This window comes from Pseudophryne corroboree, chromosome 2 (genome assembly GCF_028390025.1).
Source record: "Pseudophryne corroboree isolate aPseCor3 chromosome 2, aPseCor3.hap2, whole genome shotgun sequence".
In the NCBI taxonomy this organism is placed as follows: Eukaryota; Metazoa; Chordata; class Amphibia; order Anura; family Myobatrachidae; genus Pseudophryne; species Pseudophryne corroboree.
In genome coordinates this window covers 987,462,501-987,481,664 of record NC_086445.1, presented here as the reverse complement: position 1 = coordinate 987,481,664, position 19,164 = coordinate 987,462,501, and the positions used below count along the sequence as shown (strand labels likewise).

Below are 19,164 nucleotides of genomic sequence, written 5' to 3'. Positions count from 1 at the left end.
GGGGTCTGGTTTCTGTGTCAGTAGCCATGATGCACACTGTATAGCTGTGCTCTGCATTATCATCTGATGAGAGTTAGTGAAACTTCCAGTTTTACGTAACATGTATGGGTAATGTACAGTATGTGTATTCCACAGCCAAGGACAGCCAGTGTCTGGATCCTGTCATTTTTCAAACACAGCTGGCTGGTACTTTATCTCCGTCCACTTTTTCTCTATCCAAGGCTTAGTAAATAGACCCCAATGTCTGCTGAAGTCAGTGAGCTGGCCTATGAATTTAGCTGGGGTAATGGCAGGGTAGATGCTAGAATCAAGTGGGCTAAGGGACCTTTTCCGTCTGGAGGAGGAGTCACAACACAAGGGGGAGGAGCTACGCCAGCGGGACAGTTGCTCTACTATCCACGCCACCAACTATTACCTTTAGTAATTAGGTGGCGAGTGAAGCGGAGCGAGCCACCGAGCCCGAAGCGTGGCGAGCGAAGCGAGCCCGCGAGGGTACTTTTCGGGTACCCTGTTCGCCCGTAGCTCCTCCCCCTGGTGACGTGTCTCCTCCCCTAGATACGTCAGAAGGTCCCTTCTCCCACTCCGAAATAGAATCAACCGTAATGGCAGTGGGTTCATATTGTCACGTGACTGGGGTGGAGAAGGGGACACATTGAGGCCAAATAACAGTCTTCAACACACAACATTTCTCTACTAAATGCAGAATGTGATGAACACTGAGCTGGGCATGTGTACACACGGGGTGGGGGCAAATGTGATGGAAACCCTACAACAGAAAGGAAGGCAATTATTCTTTCTTTACTGATCATTTAATCTCCACCAATAGACTTACAAGACATTTATTTGGGACAGTTGGAGGAGATACATGAAGACCCATTTTCAACAAAGGCTGTTATTTCATTAAAAACTGATTCTGAGCGCTGGGAAGAAAGCAAAAAGGAGCCAGTAACTTTGCACCTTGGCAAAACCATGCTGCACTGCAGGGGGGCAAATGTAACATGTGCAGAGGGCGTTATGTGAGAGGGGCGTGGCCAAACTCAGATCTAAATTGAGAGGAAAAAATAATCTCCCCTTTGTTTGTGGGCTGCATGCAAAAGAAGCTAGTATTTACCCTGCAGAAAGTATAGATACATGTATTTGTGGGTGTGGTATGCGTGACCGGCGGTCAGCATATTTCCGCCGGGATTCCGGCAGCGGAATGCCGGCAGGGGGTGAGCGCAAGAAGACCCTTGCGGGCTCGGTGGCAACTGCAGGTTCTACTCCCACTCTATGGGTGTTGTGGACACTAACGAGTGGTGATAGTCCCTGTTGGTCGGCATGCCGACTGTCGGGATTGTGAGGGTGCGGGATGTAGGGGGAGGTCATGTGACATAACTACTTCCCGTATTTACCCCCCTTGCATTGCAGCATGGTTTCTTCCAAATAGAAAGTTACTTTTTCATTATTGCTTAGCTCCATACTTCAACCAATAACGTGTGTATAATAACGGGTTTGGTATGCTAGATCGACAGTACCTAGACCGACAGGGTCTCTAGGTCGACATGGTGTAGGTCGACAGGTCAAAAGGTCAACATCAGTTTTGTGGGGGGGTTTTGGTGTCGTTTACTCCACACAGTGACCGGAAACTAGTGTACTGCTTCACTCGTCATGTTTCAGGCAGGTTACCGTTCCCAATCGTAGTACGCGTGGATCGTTAAGTATGCAAAAGGTCAAAAAAAGATAAAAATTGTGAAAAACTCATGTCGACCTTTTGACCTGTCGACCGAGAACTCTTCGACCTAGAGACCCTGTATCTAGTTACTGTCGACCAATAGCGGTCGACCTAGAGACCGGATCCCATTATAACAGTATATGCACATTTCTGAATATCACATGCTGACATGCAATCTCCTATATAATAGCCCAGATCTGTGACTCTGTCTGTGTGGATAATGCTGGGCGTGGCTAGGAGCTCTCATTGGGTTAGCGGCAGGTCTATCACACCCAGACCACAGATGACTGGGCGAGAAACGCCCTCCCACACAGGTTATATCCAATGGGAGGCTCTGCCCTTTGGCTGCTGTGTGTTCCCAGAGCAAGATTAACAATGGGCCTGATGGAGCTGCAGCTCCAGGTCCACACCCCAAAATAGGCCCACTGCATCTGCAGCAACATACCCTCCAACAACTTACACATAAACATCGCTACAAATTCGAAAAGGGTGTGTGGCCACGGGTAAAGTGTCGTGGACACGCCCCCTTTCTTATACTTTCAATGGGAGTTAGGAGAGCCAAAAATCGGTACAGATCATAAAAAAAAAGGTACTGTACCTGCCAAAAAGGTCCAGCTGGAGGGAATGTCACTGCATCTGCAGCAAGTCTCTGTGCTGTAGATAGGGGGGGGGGGGGGGGGAGAGAAACCCTTTTACTGCAAAGTCATTCCGACTCGTTCGCACGCTGTCCTTTTTTGCAGCCGTGCGAACGGGTTAGAACTGCACATGTGCGCAGGCGGATCGCTGCTTGGCAACGGCCATCACCGGGCAGCACCGAGAAAAATTTAGAAAGTGTTCTCAGCGGCGAATGCAAGAAGATTGACAGGAAAAGACCGGCCGGAGGCGTCAACTGACCATTTTCAGGGAGTGTCCAAACGCAGGCGTGCCCAGCCGTTTCCAGGGCGGGATCCTGATGTCAGCTCCGTCCTGGATGATCGCATTGGGTGAGTAAGTCCTGAGCTGTGCAGGGACTGCGTTTACAGCCCTGCACAGCGATTCCCTCCTCCCCTGTAGGCGGCGACTACAATGCTAAAAGTAGCCTGCTAGCGATCAGGTCGGAATGACCTCCTATGTCCTGCTGCCAGTCCACCTGCCCCCTCCGGCATCAACAATCCCCACTCCCTAGCCGCCTCGCAGGTGGAACAAAAGCAGCTGCAGCCACCGGCATAGATGTGTATGAAAGCGGCGCAGCGGAAGGCTTTCATAGCCCTCCCAGCGCCGCCTACTCTCTGAGCCCTGGAGCCGCCTCTGCGCGTGATGTCACAGAAGTGCCTCTTCGCCACAGCCGCGCCCAGATCCCCAGAGGCCCTGACTCCGCAACACAGCACCTGGGCTGCCGGCCTGGAAGTCCCGAGATGGCTAATGTAATGGATAGAGTGGGTGATATCACGGAGGGTAATGTCTGGACGCTGAATCAATGTAAAAGGTGACAGTGCTGTGCAGTGCAGTGGGTGTGCAGTGTCACTGACACTGCACAGCACTCTCACCTTTTACATTGATTCAGCCAGTCAGTCAGTCAGTCAGTTCTACCAGCCAGTCACTATTGTTAGCGCCAGTGTTCCAACGCGCCACATTACAGGGGAGTAGACGCACTAAATAAACTGCAGCTCCCAGTAGCCCTAAGCGCCGAAGCATTCCGCCACTAAGGCCTGCTGGGAGCTGTAGTTTATTGCGTACATCTTCTTCCCTGTAATGCTGTGCGTTGGAACACTGGTGCTAACAATAGTGACTGGCTGCTTGGCTGCTGTGCGAGTCTCCGGGAGAGCCACTGCCAAAGGGAGGACAGCAGCTTAGCTGCTTCCAGGAGGAGAAGCATTACCCGCCCCTCCCCCACGTGCAGTACCTCCGGGCCCCATCCGCGGCACCCCCACACCCTCCCTCCACCACTCGCGGTGGCTCCGGATGCCCTCCCCCACCCGCAGCACCCCGCACCTTCCCCACCCGCGGCACCACCGCACCCGCCCCTCCCTCATCCGTGACACCCCCGCAACCACTGCTCCCCCACCCGCAGTGCCTCCTGACCCCCTCCCCCACCCGTGGCACCCACACGCTACCACCGCACCAGCCCTAGCACCACCGCAACCACCCCTCCCTTACCCGCGGCACCTCCTCCCCCATCTGCGCCTCCCTCGCACCCGCCACTCTGCCAACCACAGCACCTACTAGGTGATTCATCAGGCCCTGCATGTGCTCTTCACGCCGTTGCAAGGGGCTACGACCCCTTAACCATCGCACGCCCTTTGTCCGTGCAATATTTAACCACTTACACAATTATGATTGGAGGTAATACTCCATATAATACAAATATTGCACACCACAAGAGCGTGCCACGGTGTGAAGATGAATCACCTAGTACAATATACTTTGCATCTTACGGGTGTCTAGCAGTGTAATTACCTAAAACCAGCCGGGGATAAATAGAAGAGTAAAAGTAAAAAGAAAAGGATTTTAGAGCAAGGAAAACAAATAAGAATAAGTTAGTGTTGCAGGGCCCTTTACACCATCCTGGAGACATTGATGAAACCAGTGTAAGAATGGGTTACAGTCTGCCTGTTTCAGGTACAGGTTATCCGTGTAATCTTTTTAGGGTTTTTAGCGGGTGACTCAATTCCCTGTGATGTAAATTCCCTGCGATGTGCCGCCGGATGATTATTACATACAATGAACCTTACATTTTCCTGCGCATCTCTGCAGATCGGAGCCTTCACAACCAATCTAGAGCCACCCCATGGTACATTGCATGAAAATGAATCACACCCTAAGGCTGGGATACACACAATGGAAGCGCCGAATGAGCAGCTGATTCTATTAAGCCTATACACTCACCGATTGGCCGCACAATATGTCTAGCCAGACATCAAAACTGGGCGGCTGATGCCCGTGTCGGCAGTTTCTGCACCAAGCATATTGGTCGGTCAACCGGTTGCCCATACACACCGGCAGATGTACAGATATGAAGAAACTAGATGTATAAAGTGCTGTTTACGGGCGCACGTTATTAATTAATGTATATATACATTTGTTATCCAGGCGCACTGCAAGCTTGGCGACACACAGACACTGCAGACCTGATTGGCTGACACAATAGGCTCTCTCACCCCTGTGTAATGGGCTTGGTGGATGGAGACTGTAATGTTGCAATGATCTCCATAAGATTGGCTATAGTAAGAAGATATTGTTGGGTATTACAGTAACAATTCGCACCAGTTACCGACAAAGGACAGGTGACTATTTTCCAATGCTATGGAATGAACAGATCATAAACACAAAAAGCAGAGCGCACAAGACGTGTACGGACAATACATTATAACACAGAGGTAAACGGGGCACGAGGCTGCACGACACATGTTCCTTTAGGCATATGCATTTCCAAACATGCTGAAAACATGTCTCTCCTGGTCCCTTGCACGTCTAAAACTGATGAAACTTGCGACACAAACATACCTGTCTAGGTCGCATTCACCATGTGCTTGTACATGGAAAACAACTAACCACGATGCAATTAGTTCAAGATGGATGGATGTACTAATTACAAAAAATCCTCGTCAGTCTACAGAGTCTCCCCATTGGTTATATTATACAACTATGACACAGCGGTTGATATATCAGGCAGTGTAAAGAGTGGAGCAGTTGAGAAGTTGCCCATAGCAACGAATCATACAGCTTCAACCTATCATTTTATAGAATTCAACCCCAGTCTTAAAATTATACTTACCTACTTTTGATGCCTCCTCCCCCACCCCACAGACCTGCGAATGCCGGAGATTATATCTCCATCCTGCCTGCTTCACTAGGGTGTGGGTAGGATGCGGGAGATCTGCTTGCTCTTCCGGGGGTGCGGGGAACTACCCCAAAAATTGGGATCCTTCCGCAAGTTCCGGGAGAGTAGGCAAGTATGCTTAAAATGGGACTACTGCTCTCACTGATTCCACTTGTAACCCGGTGTGCACACATAATACAATCCACGGCCATCTTGTGATGCCATCGGCAAATCGTAAAAGCTACCAGCTGATTGGAGAAGTTGCCTAGCAACCACTCTTTAGAAGGCTTGATATGTCTTCCCCATAGTTCCCACCCATGTGTACACATCACTTGCATAAAGTGCTGGCAGCCATGACCTACTATTCATAAGAACCCAGCCTATGAATTCTCCAAGAGGTATTTATTTATTATTTATTACCAGTTATTTATATAGCGCACACATATGCCGCAGCGCTTTACAGAGAGAATATTTGTCCATTCACATCAGTCCCTGCCCCAGTGGAGCTTACAATCTATATTCCCAACCACATGTACACGCGCACACATTCACGCTAGGGTTAAATTTGTTGGGAACCAATTAACCTACCAGTATTCTTTTGGATTGTGGGAGGAAACCGGAGCACCCGGAGGAAATCCACAGAAGCACTGGGAGAATATACAAACTCCACACAGTTAGGGCCATGGTGGGAATCGAACCCATGACTTCATGACCAGTACAGACATAAGTGAGGTGCAAGGCTTACACACAGTGCCGTATGCACCGATGGTGTCGCTGGTTTCCAGTATGTATCCTAGGAAATACCAGTCTGATTCTGTAGGCCAGTGATTTTCAACCTTTTTTTACTCGCGGCACACCAAACAATATTTTAAAATTGCCAAGGCGCACCATCAGTTCACCAACAGAAAAAAACAAAGAAACCCACACATTTGTCCTCACTGTAAAAAACAAATCCACACAAAAATTGGCCTACACAGAAAAACCAATCACATTGGTCCCCAAATAAATCCTATTGCTCCCCACATGAGAAATAACATAACAAATATTAGCCCCTACTGGTCAGCTGTCCTCCCTGTCCCTCAGTGGCGGGGGTCGTTCATAGTGGAGTGCTGCGAATACTGAGCAGCGGGCAGGTGTGTATGCAGGCGGGAACTGGAAGATGTGTATGCAGGCGGGTGGGCTGGCTGAGTGATGAGACGCGACGGCCGTGACCTATGATATCACACCGCCGCGTTACCAAGGCATAGGTCATGGCCGGAGCATGACTGATCCTCTAAAAAGAGCCCGGGCCAACAGTTTACTCTGAAGGTGCAGGAAGTTGCTCTGGCTCCGCGGCACACCTTGCAACTGGTCGCGGCACACTAGTTGAAAAAGCCTGCTGTAGGCGATGAATACAGTATAGTGGATGGTGCTATCTTATGGGTAATTAGTTCAAGGCTTCCTTTACATTAATGTTTCTGACTGAATATGGTGTTATTATTGCTCCCACATCCTATGTACTATCAGAATCATAGACTATTATTTACTTATTTATTAGCAGTTTCTTATATAGCGCAGCATATTCCATTGCACTTTACAATTGGAACAGCAGTAATAGAACAAAACTGGGTAATAACAGGCAGTCCTAGAGGTAGGAGGGCCCTGCTCACAAGCTATCAATCTATAGGGAAATAGGCAATGATACACAAAGATAGGTGTTATCTATTGCATAATGGTCCGACCAGATTGCAAAGGCTCATAATGCCTGTATGATATGGTCACCCAGCAACGTTGGCCAAGGGTCAGGAGGATGTAAAAGTGAAGATAGAGAAAATATGTGAGGGTATGTGGACTGTACATGGAGGATGTAATTAGATAGGGAGGCATTGAAGGTTATGTGGGTGGGTCTGGAATTTGATAAGTTTGCCCGAAGAGGTGAGTTTTCAGGGAATGCTTGAAGGTTTGGGGACTAGAGGAGAGTCTTATTGTGCATGGGAGGGCATTCCACAGAGTGGGTGTAGCCAGGAAAAAGTCCTGTAATTCTGAGTGGGAGCACGCAATGCGTGTGGATGAGAGGCGTAGATCTTGTGCAGAGTGGAGAGGACGGGTTGGGAGATATTTTGAGATAAGTAAAGTGATGTACGTTGGTGTAGTTTGGTTAATGGCCTTGTAAGTAAAAGTATTTTATATTGAATACGCTAGAATACCAGTAACCAATGGAGGGACTGACAGAGCGGATCCGCAGATGATGAACGTCTAGCGAGGAAGAGTAGCCTCGCAGCTACATTAAAAATGGATTGCAGTGGTGGGAGCCTATTTTTAGGAAGGCCAGTTAGGAGACTATGGCAATAATCAATGCGGGAGATAATGAGAGCATGGATTCGAGTTTTTGCTGTGTCTTGTGTAAGGTAGGGTCACATTTTGGATATGTTTCTTAGATCTATGTAACATGATTTTGAGACCGACTGAATGTGGGGAACAAAGAACAGATCAGAGTCAAGAATGACACGTATGCAGTGAGCTTGTGGGGTAGGGTTGATTGATAAGTTATAGGTTTCTGTGTAGCCAATACTCTGAGCCAGGGACCACAGACACTCACAGTTAAGTTGCCAACACCGGTAAGTACATCTGATCCAGCTAGTCATGCAAAACCACCATTGCAACAATTCAACAGAAGTCCATGGAGCTTATTACCAGTGGTCTCATTAGGTCAATACAGTACATGACAGCGGATACTTCGCACCATCCAAAGGGAAGACATATTTCTTTATAGGAGGCACAAACTCCATTCTGCCCAGGCATGTAGATATTGGATCTCTGATGCATCTGAAGCCAGCAGAGAAAGCTCCGTCACTTGCCCCTGGCTGGATGCAACCTCTGCACTGGCCACAATTATATCCCGGATACCGAAGGGTATTTTGGTGTTTGATATAGGCAATTAATCACCAGCATTCGGACCCTGTCAATCTGAAACACCCAGGAACAGACTGAGGATAGGTTCTCTTCAATAGATGTTTTTTTACTTCTCTTTTGTTGAAACTTGAATATGAAACTAGACTCTTTATAATCCAGAGAATGAGGTTTTCACATAAACCTGTTCCCTTCACCCTTATCGCAGCAGAGGGGAAAAACTGGCAGGAAAAGGCTTAAAATATTAAACTCCGGAACTTAAGAGATTTACCGGATGACAAGGTGCGAAATCAAAGAGGTTTTGAGCGGCCAAAAAATGCTCTGATTTAGGCAGGTGAGGCAAGAACCAATGAACACTGTATATAGGAGCTGCAATATCAAAGCGACCATGTCTTCTGTACTGCAGGAAATCTAAACGCTGGGACACCGGCACTGAAATGGTTACTTATTCCAATCACTGGGGTCGTGGGGGGTTATGCTTTTCCTTTACCGAAAACTGGAACATAACCCCGGATGCAAAAATCCCCAAATATGGCAAGTAATATTTGCGAAGACTTCAAAATGTATATCAATAAAAATGCCAAAGTATAGCCACATGGAGTATGTCTATATTACTGTACAATGCAGGAAAATCCATTTCACTTTCAATAGAGAAATTAAAAAGAGAACATTACTAGACTGCAATGTTTCTACTAGGTACAAGTAAACTGGTCTCAAAAAGCACAGAAATATATAATACGGTGTAAGTAAAACACAACAAAAACCAGCAAGCAGAATAGCAATTAAAATACAAAGTATAAGAACTAAAAAGGTCTTAATTAAAGAAACCGATGTGACCGGACATGCTGTAATTAACCCTCTGTCTGATGAGGTGGAATGACATGCATTGCTATGGGCTGCTCTTTATAGAAATAAAAGGTTAAAAATAACGACCCCCCCCCCACGCTGTACCTTTCGAAGAATTAACTCTTCATTGTCTCGTCACCTCCAGGGTTAATGCAAATCCACTGAGCGCTGTGAAATGGCCAGCACCCGGGCATGGCACAGGATGCTATCCTGTCCTTGCAGCTTCAGGAAGGTGCGGCAAGCAAGACCAAACTTGATGCTGTCTGCAGCGGCCGTCAGTAAATTGTGGGTTATATATACAAGAACATTCTTCCATTCAACAAGAGCCATTCATAGGATCCGGGGATTTGAAAGAGCAACGTGGAATTCTGCTCTCTCTCTCTCTCTCCTTCCGCTCTTAAAAGAATTGTTTAAAAGGTAAAAAAGAAACGAAAATGGAAAAGGGCTTATTAATCCCTGTACAAGCACAGCCAGACGGGTGAGAGCTTGTCAGTGCAAGCCATCATTGTGGCGCACAAGCCCCCCTCGGTGACAGAGAAGATAGCATTACATTTACTGCTAAGCTGGAAGGAGCTAAATATGCTTACAAGCCATATAAAGCAACATGTGATTAGCACAATTGAACAAAAGCTAAATGCACAGTGCTTCCTATATGTAGAGAGAAGTGACGGAAAGAACATCTATTCCTCTGTCAGACACCATCACCTACATACTTGTGGGGAAACCAGCATCATTTAGCCATGTACTAAGCAGATTTCAGCCACTTCAGTGTGCAATAGGGAAACAATTCCAGCCAATAGGGAACAGCTAAAGATTCAAGAAACCAACTGATTGAAACGGAGCCATAACTGAGATAACCGCCAGAGGAAAAGGTCCTGGATCAGGACCGAAATCACATTGTATTGCTCACTGCTGGCCGTAGTACAGACTGCAATATTCAGATTTTAATATCCTTTACAAAAGAGCAGAGAGGAAACATACGTAAAGTGTGATGGCAGAACTCAAGGCTATTAAAAAAAGCAGATAATAAACTGCAAGCAAAAAAAAAAAACACACACACACATACATATGTGTGTATATATATATATATATATATATATATATATATACACACACAAATACACAGAAATAAAATGCAGCTGGAGAGATGCTAGTTGCCTCATCCTGCTACAGTTCCAAGTGTATTATTGAAACATTTGTATTTTAATATTAACACCTTACTAGCTGGCAACAAATTCGACACAGATTGATAGAGTCGCCAATCATAGATATATACATTATTTTTTTTAAGCACATAGACATCAAATCAATACAATATTAGCGATCACATAATATAAGACCAGTTCTAGGAACCTAAGTAGGTACAGGCTCTAGAGCCCAGTTAAAGTTTAGCAACGGGAGGGGGGGGGGGGGGGGGGGAAATATGAAATAAATACATTTATCTGGAGTGAATAATTATAAGAAGCTCAGCAACCACCACCTACTAGGATATGCTAATGTATGTAAAGGAGAAAAGAAAGGACTACTTACTATGTAGGAGTCAGCCAGACGTCATGTTCTATAGTCTCTCAAGGATTTGAGTTTATTTTGCACAAAAAAAATGAGACCAGTAAAGCGGATTCTCTTCCTCTGGAAACTCAGGAAGTGGATGTATTAGTTCTCCATCCTGTAACTGGTGATAACCCTTCCACAGTAGTTTACATAGCGTTATCTAGTTTTTATAGGCAACACTCAATGTATATGGAAAGTTGAGTGTTCGCTTTCCAAAATGAGAAAAAGTTTCAATATTCCGCCTTCCATAGCAGATAACGAAGATGTTCTGTTATTTCTAAATTAAAGAAGGTTATTTACCATATTTTTCCCCCTAGATTGATGGTGATGGTTCATTAGCTTGCTGCGAATGGACGTAAGTGGTAGCATCTTAGAATATCTCACGGTTAATACAGTGTCATATTTTCACATGGCAGTAGTAATTAAATCTGCTCAACGGCGTTCAACCCTAAGCTATTAAAATATAAATCACGAGCAATTAACTGCTCTTAAGGCTCCGTGTCTGATTGCAGGAAGTTACCATCCAGCTGAACCAAGGGGAGTTTAATTGGGACTAACAGCCAGAGTCAATTAAATAACACTTTCATCCAATGATTTTATTCAATGCTGTGGCGATAAACTAGAAACTTCAAATACTGAATCTTCCGCTGATCTTCTTTCAACACTTGGCAGGAACTGGTAGGAGAAAGTGATGGCGACACCGCAGGTAAGATGCATCCCTAGATACCAGGCCGAGGAAGAGGCGGTGGGAACAGTAACCGCTTAATCAATAACATGGGCTATTAATAATTGTGGAACGGTCCTGAAAATGTATATTCCTTATGGTCGCATATCAAGGTGATTAGGAATGTTTTTTTTGTGACTATTTACCTCTTTGGTTATGTGACGGCTGGCGATGGTTTCGGCAGTCGCCGTGGCTGCTGCCATTTGACCATGCGAAAACCAGCGATGGTGTGAAACCACCGATCATAGATGTTAGCTTTGGTGATTGCCATCCCTATGCTGTTGCGCTGAATGCAAAACCCTTTGATTTCTCTAACAAAGTTCTGTGCCAACTGCGTTCCCATGCATTGGTGACCTTAGGTCTTGCGGGCACACTACAAGATTCTGAGAAGTCAGAGGGATGCGGAGAGATTCCTCATCGATCTTTTTTTCCTTGTGAAAGGCCATCTGTAGATAGCATTAGCAATCAGAGACCAGCTCCTGAAACCTTTGGTTTTTGGAGCTTAATGAAAATCACAGTCGCAATGTCCCCATATATTTAATGGGGGAGACTGGTGTGCTCCAAAGCCACCATTAATGCAGGCAATATCTGCTGCATTGGCCCATTTATAAATAGCGATGATACGGAAGATTTCAGGAATCTTGCCAAAGCCGTTATCTCCACATGATCTTTGGTGCCAAAGACCTTGATAAATAAACCAAAGAGTGAGGAGCAATGTGACTCCTCACGAAGACTTTGGGAAAAGGTGGCCAGTCTTGTATGATGGAGAGGAAGTCCTCTACATAACATAGGGAATACCGGAGGCTGCTTAAATTAATTTACAGTACATATTTAGACTTTTAGTCATATTCGTCTACACTCCCAGAACATGTTAGAGATTCCCAAATTTTAAGGCGGGGATTAGGTCACGTAGCAATCATATCTTAGATTTTTTTTGACTGATTACCCTTTTCCTTTGTTAGATATACATATTACGAATCTTTCTGACAGAGTAAAGGATAGACAATCTGCTTTAGTCAACGACTGTTTTTTTTTTTTTACAGCCTTCGAACTTGGGGAGTGGATACGTGGCTCTAGCTAACATCAGTACTTGTTAATAAGTGAACCTATGTATAAATTGGCTACATGTACTAAGGTATGCTCTTTCCAGCTCTCTATACGTCACACTATTATAGAAGTGACTGCAGTCAGCTACAGGGCAGTCTCACCTGGAACCACAACCTGACAACGGACTAGAAACATTGCTGCAAAACATCAAAGTATTTATCTTTAAGTTAAATTTAATTACAATAAATATCTGCAGCATTTGCTATAAATTTGCCATCACTATCAGCTATTACACACCTTAATTATTTACACCCTTCAGGATATCGCTTTTCTGTCACGTGAAGTGAGGTGCGGTGTTATGATGATGTGACACAAGGACATCATTGTGCAGCAGTGTGTACCGCATCATCATGTATGTACTGTACTTTTCCTCCAGGATCCCCGGGGAAGAGGGAGTTTGCCCAGTTCTGTAATGTGTGGTGTTCCCGCTGGGGCAGAGCTGCAGTTTCCAGCCTGCCAGCAACAGTGCATGTCCTTGGCTGTACTAACAACATACACTGAGCTATAGACAGGGCACACAATGAGCCAAACACCAACTCCAGATACAATCTGCCAATATCCACACTTTAACAAAAATACATTTGTTTAAATTTAAAACAAACTACAGAGCTATACAACCCATAACTATAAGTCTCAGCGTAACCTGCCAGCCAGAAGATGAGGTGCTAATGGCATAAGCTTTATTAAGTTCCTAAATTTATATAATATGGCAGTGCCCATGAGAAGTGGCTCCTCTAGTCATATGATATAGCAGTGCCTATGAGAAGCACCTACACCAGTCATATGATATGGCAGCGCCTATGAGAAGCACCTACACCAGTCATATGATATGGCAGTGCCTATGAGAAGCACCTACACCAGTCATATGATATGGCAGCGCCTATGAGAAGCAGGGCCACCAGTCATAGGATATGGCAGTGCCTATGAGAAGCAGCGCCACCAGTCATAGGATATGGCAGTGCCTATGAGAAGCAGGGCCACCAGTCAAATGATATGGCAGTGCCTATGAGAAGCAGCGCCACCAGTCATAGGATATGGCAGTGCCTATGAGAAGCAGCGCCACCAATCATAGGATATGGCAGTGCCTATGAGAAGCAGCGCCACCAGTCATAGGATATGGCAGTGCCTATGAGAAGCAGCGCCACCAGTCATAGGATATGGTAGTGCCTATGAGAAGCAGTTCCTCTTTTGTTAGGGTACAGAAGTACAGATAATAAAAGGCTCCTCTAGTGATATGATATGATATGGCAGTGCCAAGTGGAGAACTTCTGATATGAAACAAAACTAAGCCACTATTCGCTATAATGCTCGAAAGTCTATGGGGGTTTCTGCACGAGTTGGGTTGCCCCTCCTGCGTGACTCCCATGAATAATCACCCTCTTAAGATGCAATAGTTGGAACAGATATTCTCTTCTTCTCTGCTGGATGCCAGAAAGCAAATGCCAGCTCCTGGAAGCAGCCCAACCAGCCTACTCAAGTCCAGTAGATTCTCCTTCACAACAACACTTTGATTCAGAGCCGCATAATGAGCAATGACTACAATTAATATCCGAGAACTGAGTCACCATACAGTACTGTGGGCAAGATAAAGGGCCTGATTCTGAGAGACACGCAATGCCGATATTCACGCAAATGGTCAAAGTTTTTCAGCTGTGCAGGTGTCTAAAAGGTGCATGTGTCCCTAAAGACGAACAAAGTGGGGTTGCAGCATCTAAAGATGCACAAAGGAGGGGTCATTCAGATGAGGTTAGAGTTGCTGCGTCCGTAGCAAAGTACCAATTATCAGTACTTTGCACATGTGCAAGCGGGTCCTGCAACGATGGGCGCAGGACGGCATCAGATTCTCAGTGATCCACTGATGCCGTTTGGAACGGTGATGGCATCCGTTTCTACAAACGGAGTCCTCGCCGCCATTGCAGGTTAGGGAAGAGGCCAGGATCCCCGTTGGAGGACAGAGATTTCCTGGCCTTTAGCTAGCTGCTGCGGCTTGCACAGTCCCCTGGGTCACGCAGCCGGCCAGCGGTGTCCGAGATGATTCGATAATGACGCAATTTGGATCAGTAATGCAGCAGGAGGCGCGACGCCCACTGCTGCATTACCATATTAGTGCTATCGCTCCTGCTTCTACGTAACCCCATCCACATCTGAATGACCCCCAAAGTGGCCATCACAGTCCTTGCTCATTTAAATCTCGCCTAAGTTGAAACCAATTGTGGACACTTTTAATTAGGAATTAAATGATTGCAAGTGCTTTTCGATCTTCATATACAATGGGGTTTTTTGACAAAGTGCTGTAACTCGTAGCAACCAGAGAATTACTTTCAGGTCTCACATGTACTTTATGGATGAAAGTAAATGGCCAATTGTGGCTATAGATTACTGCATTATTGGTTTAACAACCTTAATAGCATGATGTACTGTATACGGTACAGATCTGTAATATAAATATATACACATGTATATATGCACACACACATATTCAGTGGCTTGCAAAAGTATTCAACCTGCCGAAAAAGGTCAAAATATTTGTCTCTTACAAATGAGACTTTCAAACTTGTAATTTAGAGATGTAAGTCATCAACACTTGCAGACAAGTACTTGGCAGGGGAGGCAATCACGAGACCGCCCGTTGGGATCCCGGCGGTCACAATACCGACGCCGGAATCCCGACAGGCGGTCAAATGTCGCCGCCGGAATCCCGACAGGCGGTCAAATGCCGACGCCAGAATACCGGTGCCACAGGAAGAATGTAACCTGTGGCGAACACAACGAGCCCTCAGCGTGACAAGCGCAGTGAGCCCGCAAGGGGCTTTCTAGTGCTCACCCCGATGCCGCCATACTGGCAGCTGGGATGCCGCTGTCGGTATTTTGACAGCAGACATCCCTACCGCCAGTAAATGGTATGTATTCCCCTGGCAGAACCACAATTTGCTGTAACAATAGCTTTAAGTCTGTGGGTAAGTTTCCCCCTGGTTTGTATACAGTTTGGTGGTAGATTTGACCATTGTTTGCCCCAGGTTGGTTGGATGACGCTTTTGAACGGTCATTGCTCAATTGGACTGAGACCTGGACTCTGACTGGGCCATTGTAGAGCATGCAATAGTCTGATGTTCGGCCACACCAGTGTTGTGTTGGCCATTCTCCTAAGCTTTAGTTTTCTAGCACACAGAAGCAGGTTTTCTTCTAGAAACTCCCTGTATTTTCCGCCATCCATCGGCCCTTTTATTTTTTACAAGGTGCCCAGTCCCCAACGAGGAAAAACTTCCCCATTACATAATGCTACAACCCTCATACTTCACTATTGTGCTGCAGAAAAATGGGCAGTGTTAGGTTTCTGACACACATTAGGCCCGATGTAGTGCCACCCGAATTCAGACTTTTTTTTAACCACTTAACTGACGATTTATTTTGTCAAAAACCGCTCCAAAATTGTCGGTGTTTTTTTATGAGTGAATTAGGTGAAGACCATGAATTTAACCCTATCCCAAATGATTTTAGTTAAAAAAAAAATATATATATATTTTATAAAAAAAAATATATATAGTTATCCAAACATCGAAACATTGACCGGGAACATCGCGACCATCGGAACATTGCGGCTTTCATTTTGAAAGCCGGGACAGCCTCCAGGTATACAGGGGGTGTCTGGGGTGTGGCTTGGGAGGGTTAATTTACACTCACCAGCGGCTGCCATTGTCTGCAGCCGCTGTAGGGGGGGGGAGGGGGGGGGGGGTCCTGAAGTGTTGACCTATCAGCAGTGATCGGCAGCACGGCAATCAGTAGGGGAGAGTGCAGGGAGACAGCAGCAGCGGAGGGAAGTTTATCTTACCTGCCACTGCTAGCACACTCTCTCTGACTGGTCGCATCCTGTGCGACCAGGTCAGATAGAGCACTTGCAGGCATGGTCACATCTGATGCGACCATGCTAGGCAAGTGGTTAAAGGGGCAAATCACTTTGGTTTTGCCTTGTAAGCAACTGCCCCTTTAAAAAAAAAAACGCCAGAGTTCATCCGGCATCCCGCAAGGCCGCCGATCTCAGGCAATATTTCATCCGGCCCATTGAGCCTACTTTTTTTTCTCATCTGGGCACAAAAGCTTATCCCACATTTTGGTCGGGTCACGCTGATGTTTTCTGCCAGACGTTCTTTGATGGTTTTCTTTAGCAATGGCTTCTTTCTAGCCACCTTCCTGTACAGGCCAGCCGTATGCAGAGTTCCTGCTATGAACGCACCTTCACGCCAGTCTCAGCCATTGAACTCTGTAGCTCCATCAAAGTGCTAATGAGCCTCTTCATGGCTTCCCTCACAAGTCTCCTTGCTAACGCTGACCTGTTAGGGAGGCCTTGCCTGGGTGGTATGATGCACTTTCCATTTCCTCACAATTGATCACACAGTGCTCACTAGGATCTCTGTGCACTTACATTGTTGTGTAGCCTATCTTTATCTTTCCTTATCTTAAGGCCCATATAGACGGGCCGATGCAGGAGAGATGTGTGCTGAGCGAACCGCTCAGCACACATCTCTCCCGCCGATCAGCACAGCGCGATCTGTGCTGAGCGTGCGGGGGGAGGGGGCGCTCACTTCACCCAGCAGGTGAAGTGAGCGACCCGCTAGATTGGCCTGCACGGCAGGCCAATCTAGTTACCAGCATTAACGATGCGCGGGGCTGCGCATCGCTATCAGGGCTACACACGGAGCGATCTTGCTAAAAATCTAAGCAATCTAGTCAGATTGCTTAGATTATCGCTCCGTGTGTACCCCCCTTTAGGATGTGCTTTTGTGATTTCAAAAAGGTGGTCTTTTATCCATAAAGCAAACCTTTTATTATAAACAGACAGAGGCTAATTGAAAACCAATTGTCTGCGCAATATCTGTGCAAACTTGGAGCTTCCACTGCACAGAGGTTGATTACCTGTGAAAGCAGCAGTTCTCTAGCTCTGAATGACAAAGAACCACAACCCTCCCATAAATCCCTTCTCTTATTGTGTTCCTGAAGCATATAAGATTGTTTCAAACAAAACAGACAGTGTGGTATAGATTTACTAAAGCTTGAGATTCTATCTTCTTTGGGGATGCATTAAAGAAATGAGAGATAGACTCTGGTTGCTATGGGCAACACCACTTTCCATTTTTAGAAGCTTTAGGAATTCGGCCCGTGTCTTAGCTAACAGATCCTCAAACTCAAGTATTTTTGTTTTTTTTATCAAGCAACTAAAACACATTACGGTATTGGTGAGAATGACCAGTTTTCATGCCTCTACCCAAATACTGTAAGAAGCTTCCACAGTCCATGACAAATATTTCCACAGGAGTACAGATCCCCAGGACTGCGCCAGGAAACACGGATGCAATGATCCATACAGAATAACACAAGACACTGCTGCGCAATACAAACTCTGCATAAAGTAAAATCGGAACCAAACACTCACCTTGTTTATTGCATCAACCTCGTCAGACACTTCCATCTGCACTTCTATCTCATCCGGCGCGGCTTCACTGCACGTCTCATCCTCACTGCAACCTGCGCAGAGAAAGGGTGGTATTAGCCTCCATCTACCCCAGGCAGTGATCACCCTTCTAGCACCAGATGTGAATTCCTGCTATTTAACGCAGCATCTTCACAGAAACAATATGTGGACCTGAGAAGCAGCAAGTGGACTTGACAAAACATCTTGGTGCGTCTAGACCAGCGGTGGACGAATGCGTGTCCTTAATGACCGCTAACAGCCCAGGTTTTCCATATTTTAAAACGTGTCTTTTAGTAATGAATAGACCTCTGCGCAGCAGATAGGAGATCTGGAAAACATGAACTGTTAGGCATCCCAGAGGGCCGAGTTTCTCCACCACTGACTTAGATGGACCATCTTATGCACGCTTGAGATGCAGATGCAACCTGAACATAAATACAGGAGCCCAGGGCAAAAGTATAGATCGTTGTCACATCAAAGTCCAAATCTTATCCCTTAGTACTATCACTTTCATTGCACAAAACTTTTCCTCTGGCACCAAAAAACTTTTTTTTTTTTAACATTACATTTTACCTGGTGTAAGGATGAGGCTTAAGGACCCTCCGCTCTCAGTTTCTCAACTCAATTGCACTGATAGAGTGGAAAAGACTATACACTGCTAAGCACAGCAGGAAACACCACCCCTTGATATGATCTGTCTGCAGCAGGAAATCTAGATTCTGCACACCGAAGTGCTTTGCTACAAACGTCTACCCTTGTCCTGTGCCAATTTATGTCCCTCCCCACGCTCCATCTAGCACCTACTGTATCAGAAATCATGGTGCACCTTCACAAACCGAGGCGTGCAACATGGGCCCAAAATGCGGTTCCGCACTGCGCAGCTGTTTAGCAATGTGCATATACCCTCCTGCACAGACATCTATCTCTGTGAGCTGAATCAGTATTCCGCCTATCACTTCACTGACATCATCACTGAGGCACGGGGTGGCGTCGCTCGATTGAGCAGACATAGGGACTGATTCCACTGTGCAGGTAATGGGTACACATCAAATAAGACAACAAAGAAGCCT

General features: G+C 46.1%; 1 protein-coding gene across 14 annotated transcripts in view; it reads right to left on the bottom strand.

The window, feature by feature from the left end:
- Window positions 1-19,164, bottom strand: part of TIAM1 (TIAM Rac1 associated GEF 1) — a 482,294-nt gene that overhangs the window by 25,712 nt on the left and 437,418 nt on the right. For 11 of the 14 annotated variants that reach the window (XM_063956411.1, XM_063956412.1, XM_063956407.1 and 8 more), the window contains one exon: window positions 18,056-18,147. In XM_063956411.1, the coding sequence (XP_063812481.1) occupies window positions 18,056-18,147 (92 nt within the window). Of the gene's footprint in view, window positions 1-8,183; window positions 8,598-9,350; window positions 9,965-10,775; window positions 10,893-18,055; window positions 18,148-19,164 lie in introns of those variants that run through there. The other 3 variants (XM_063956418.1, XM_063956417.1, XM_063956416.1) reach the window with 3 other exon arrangements.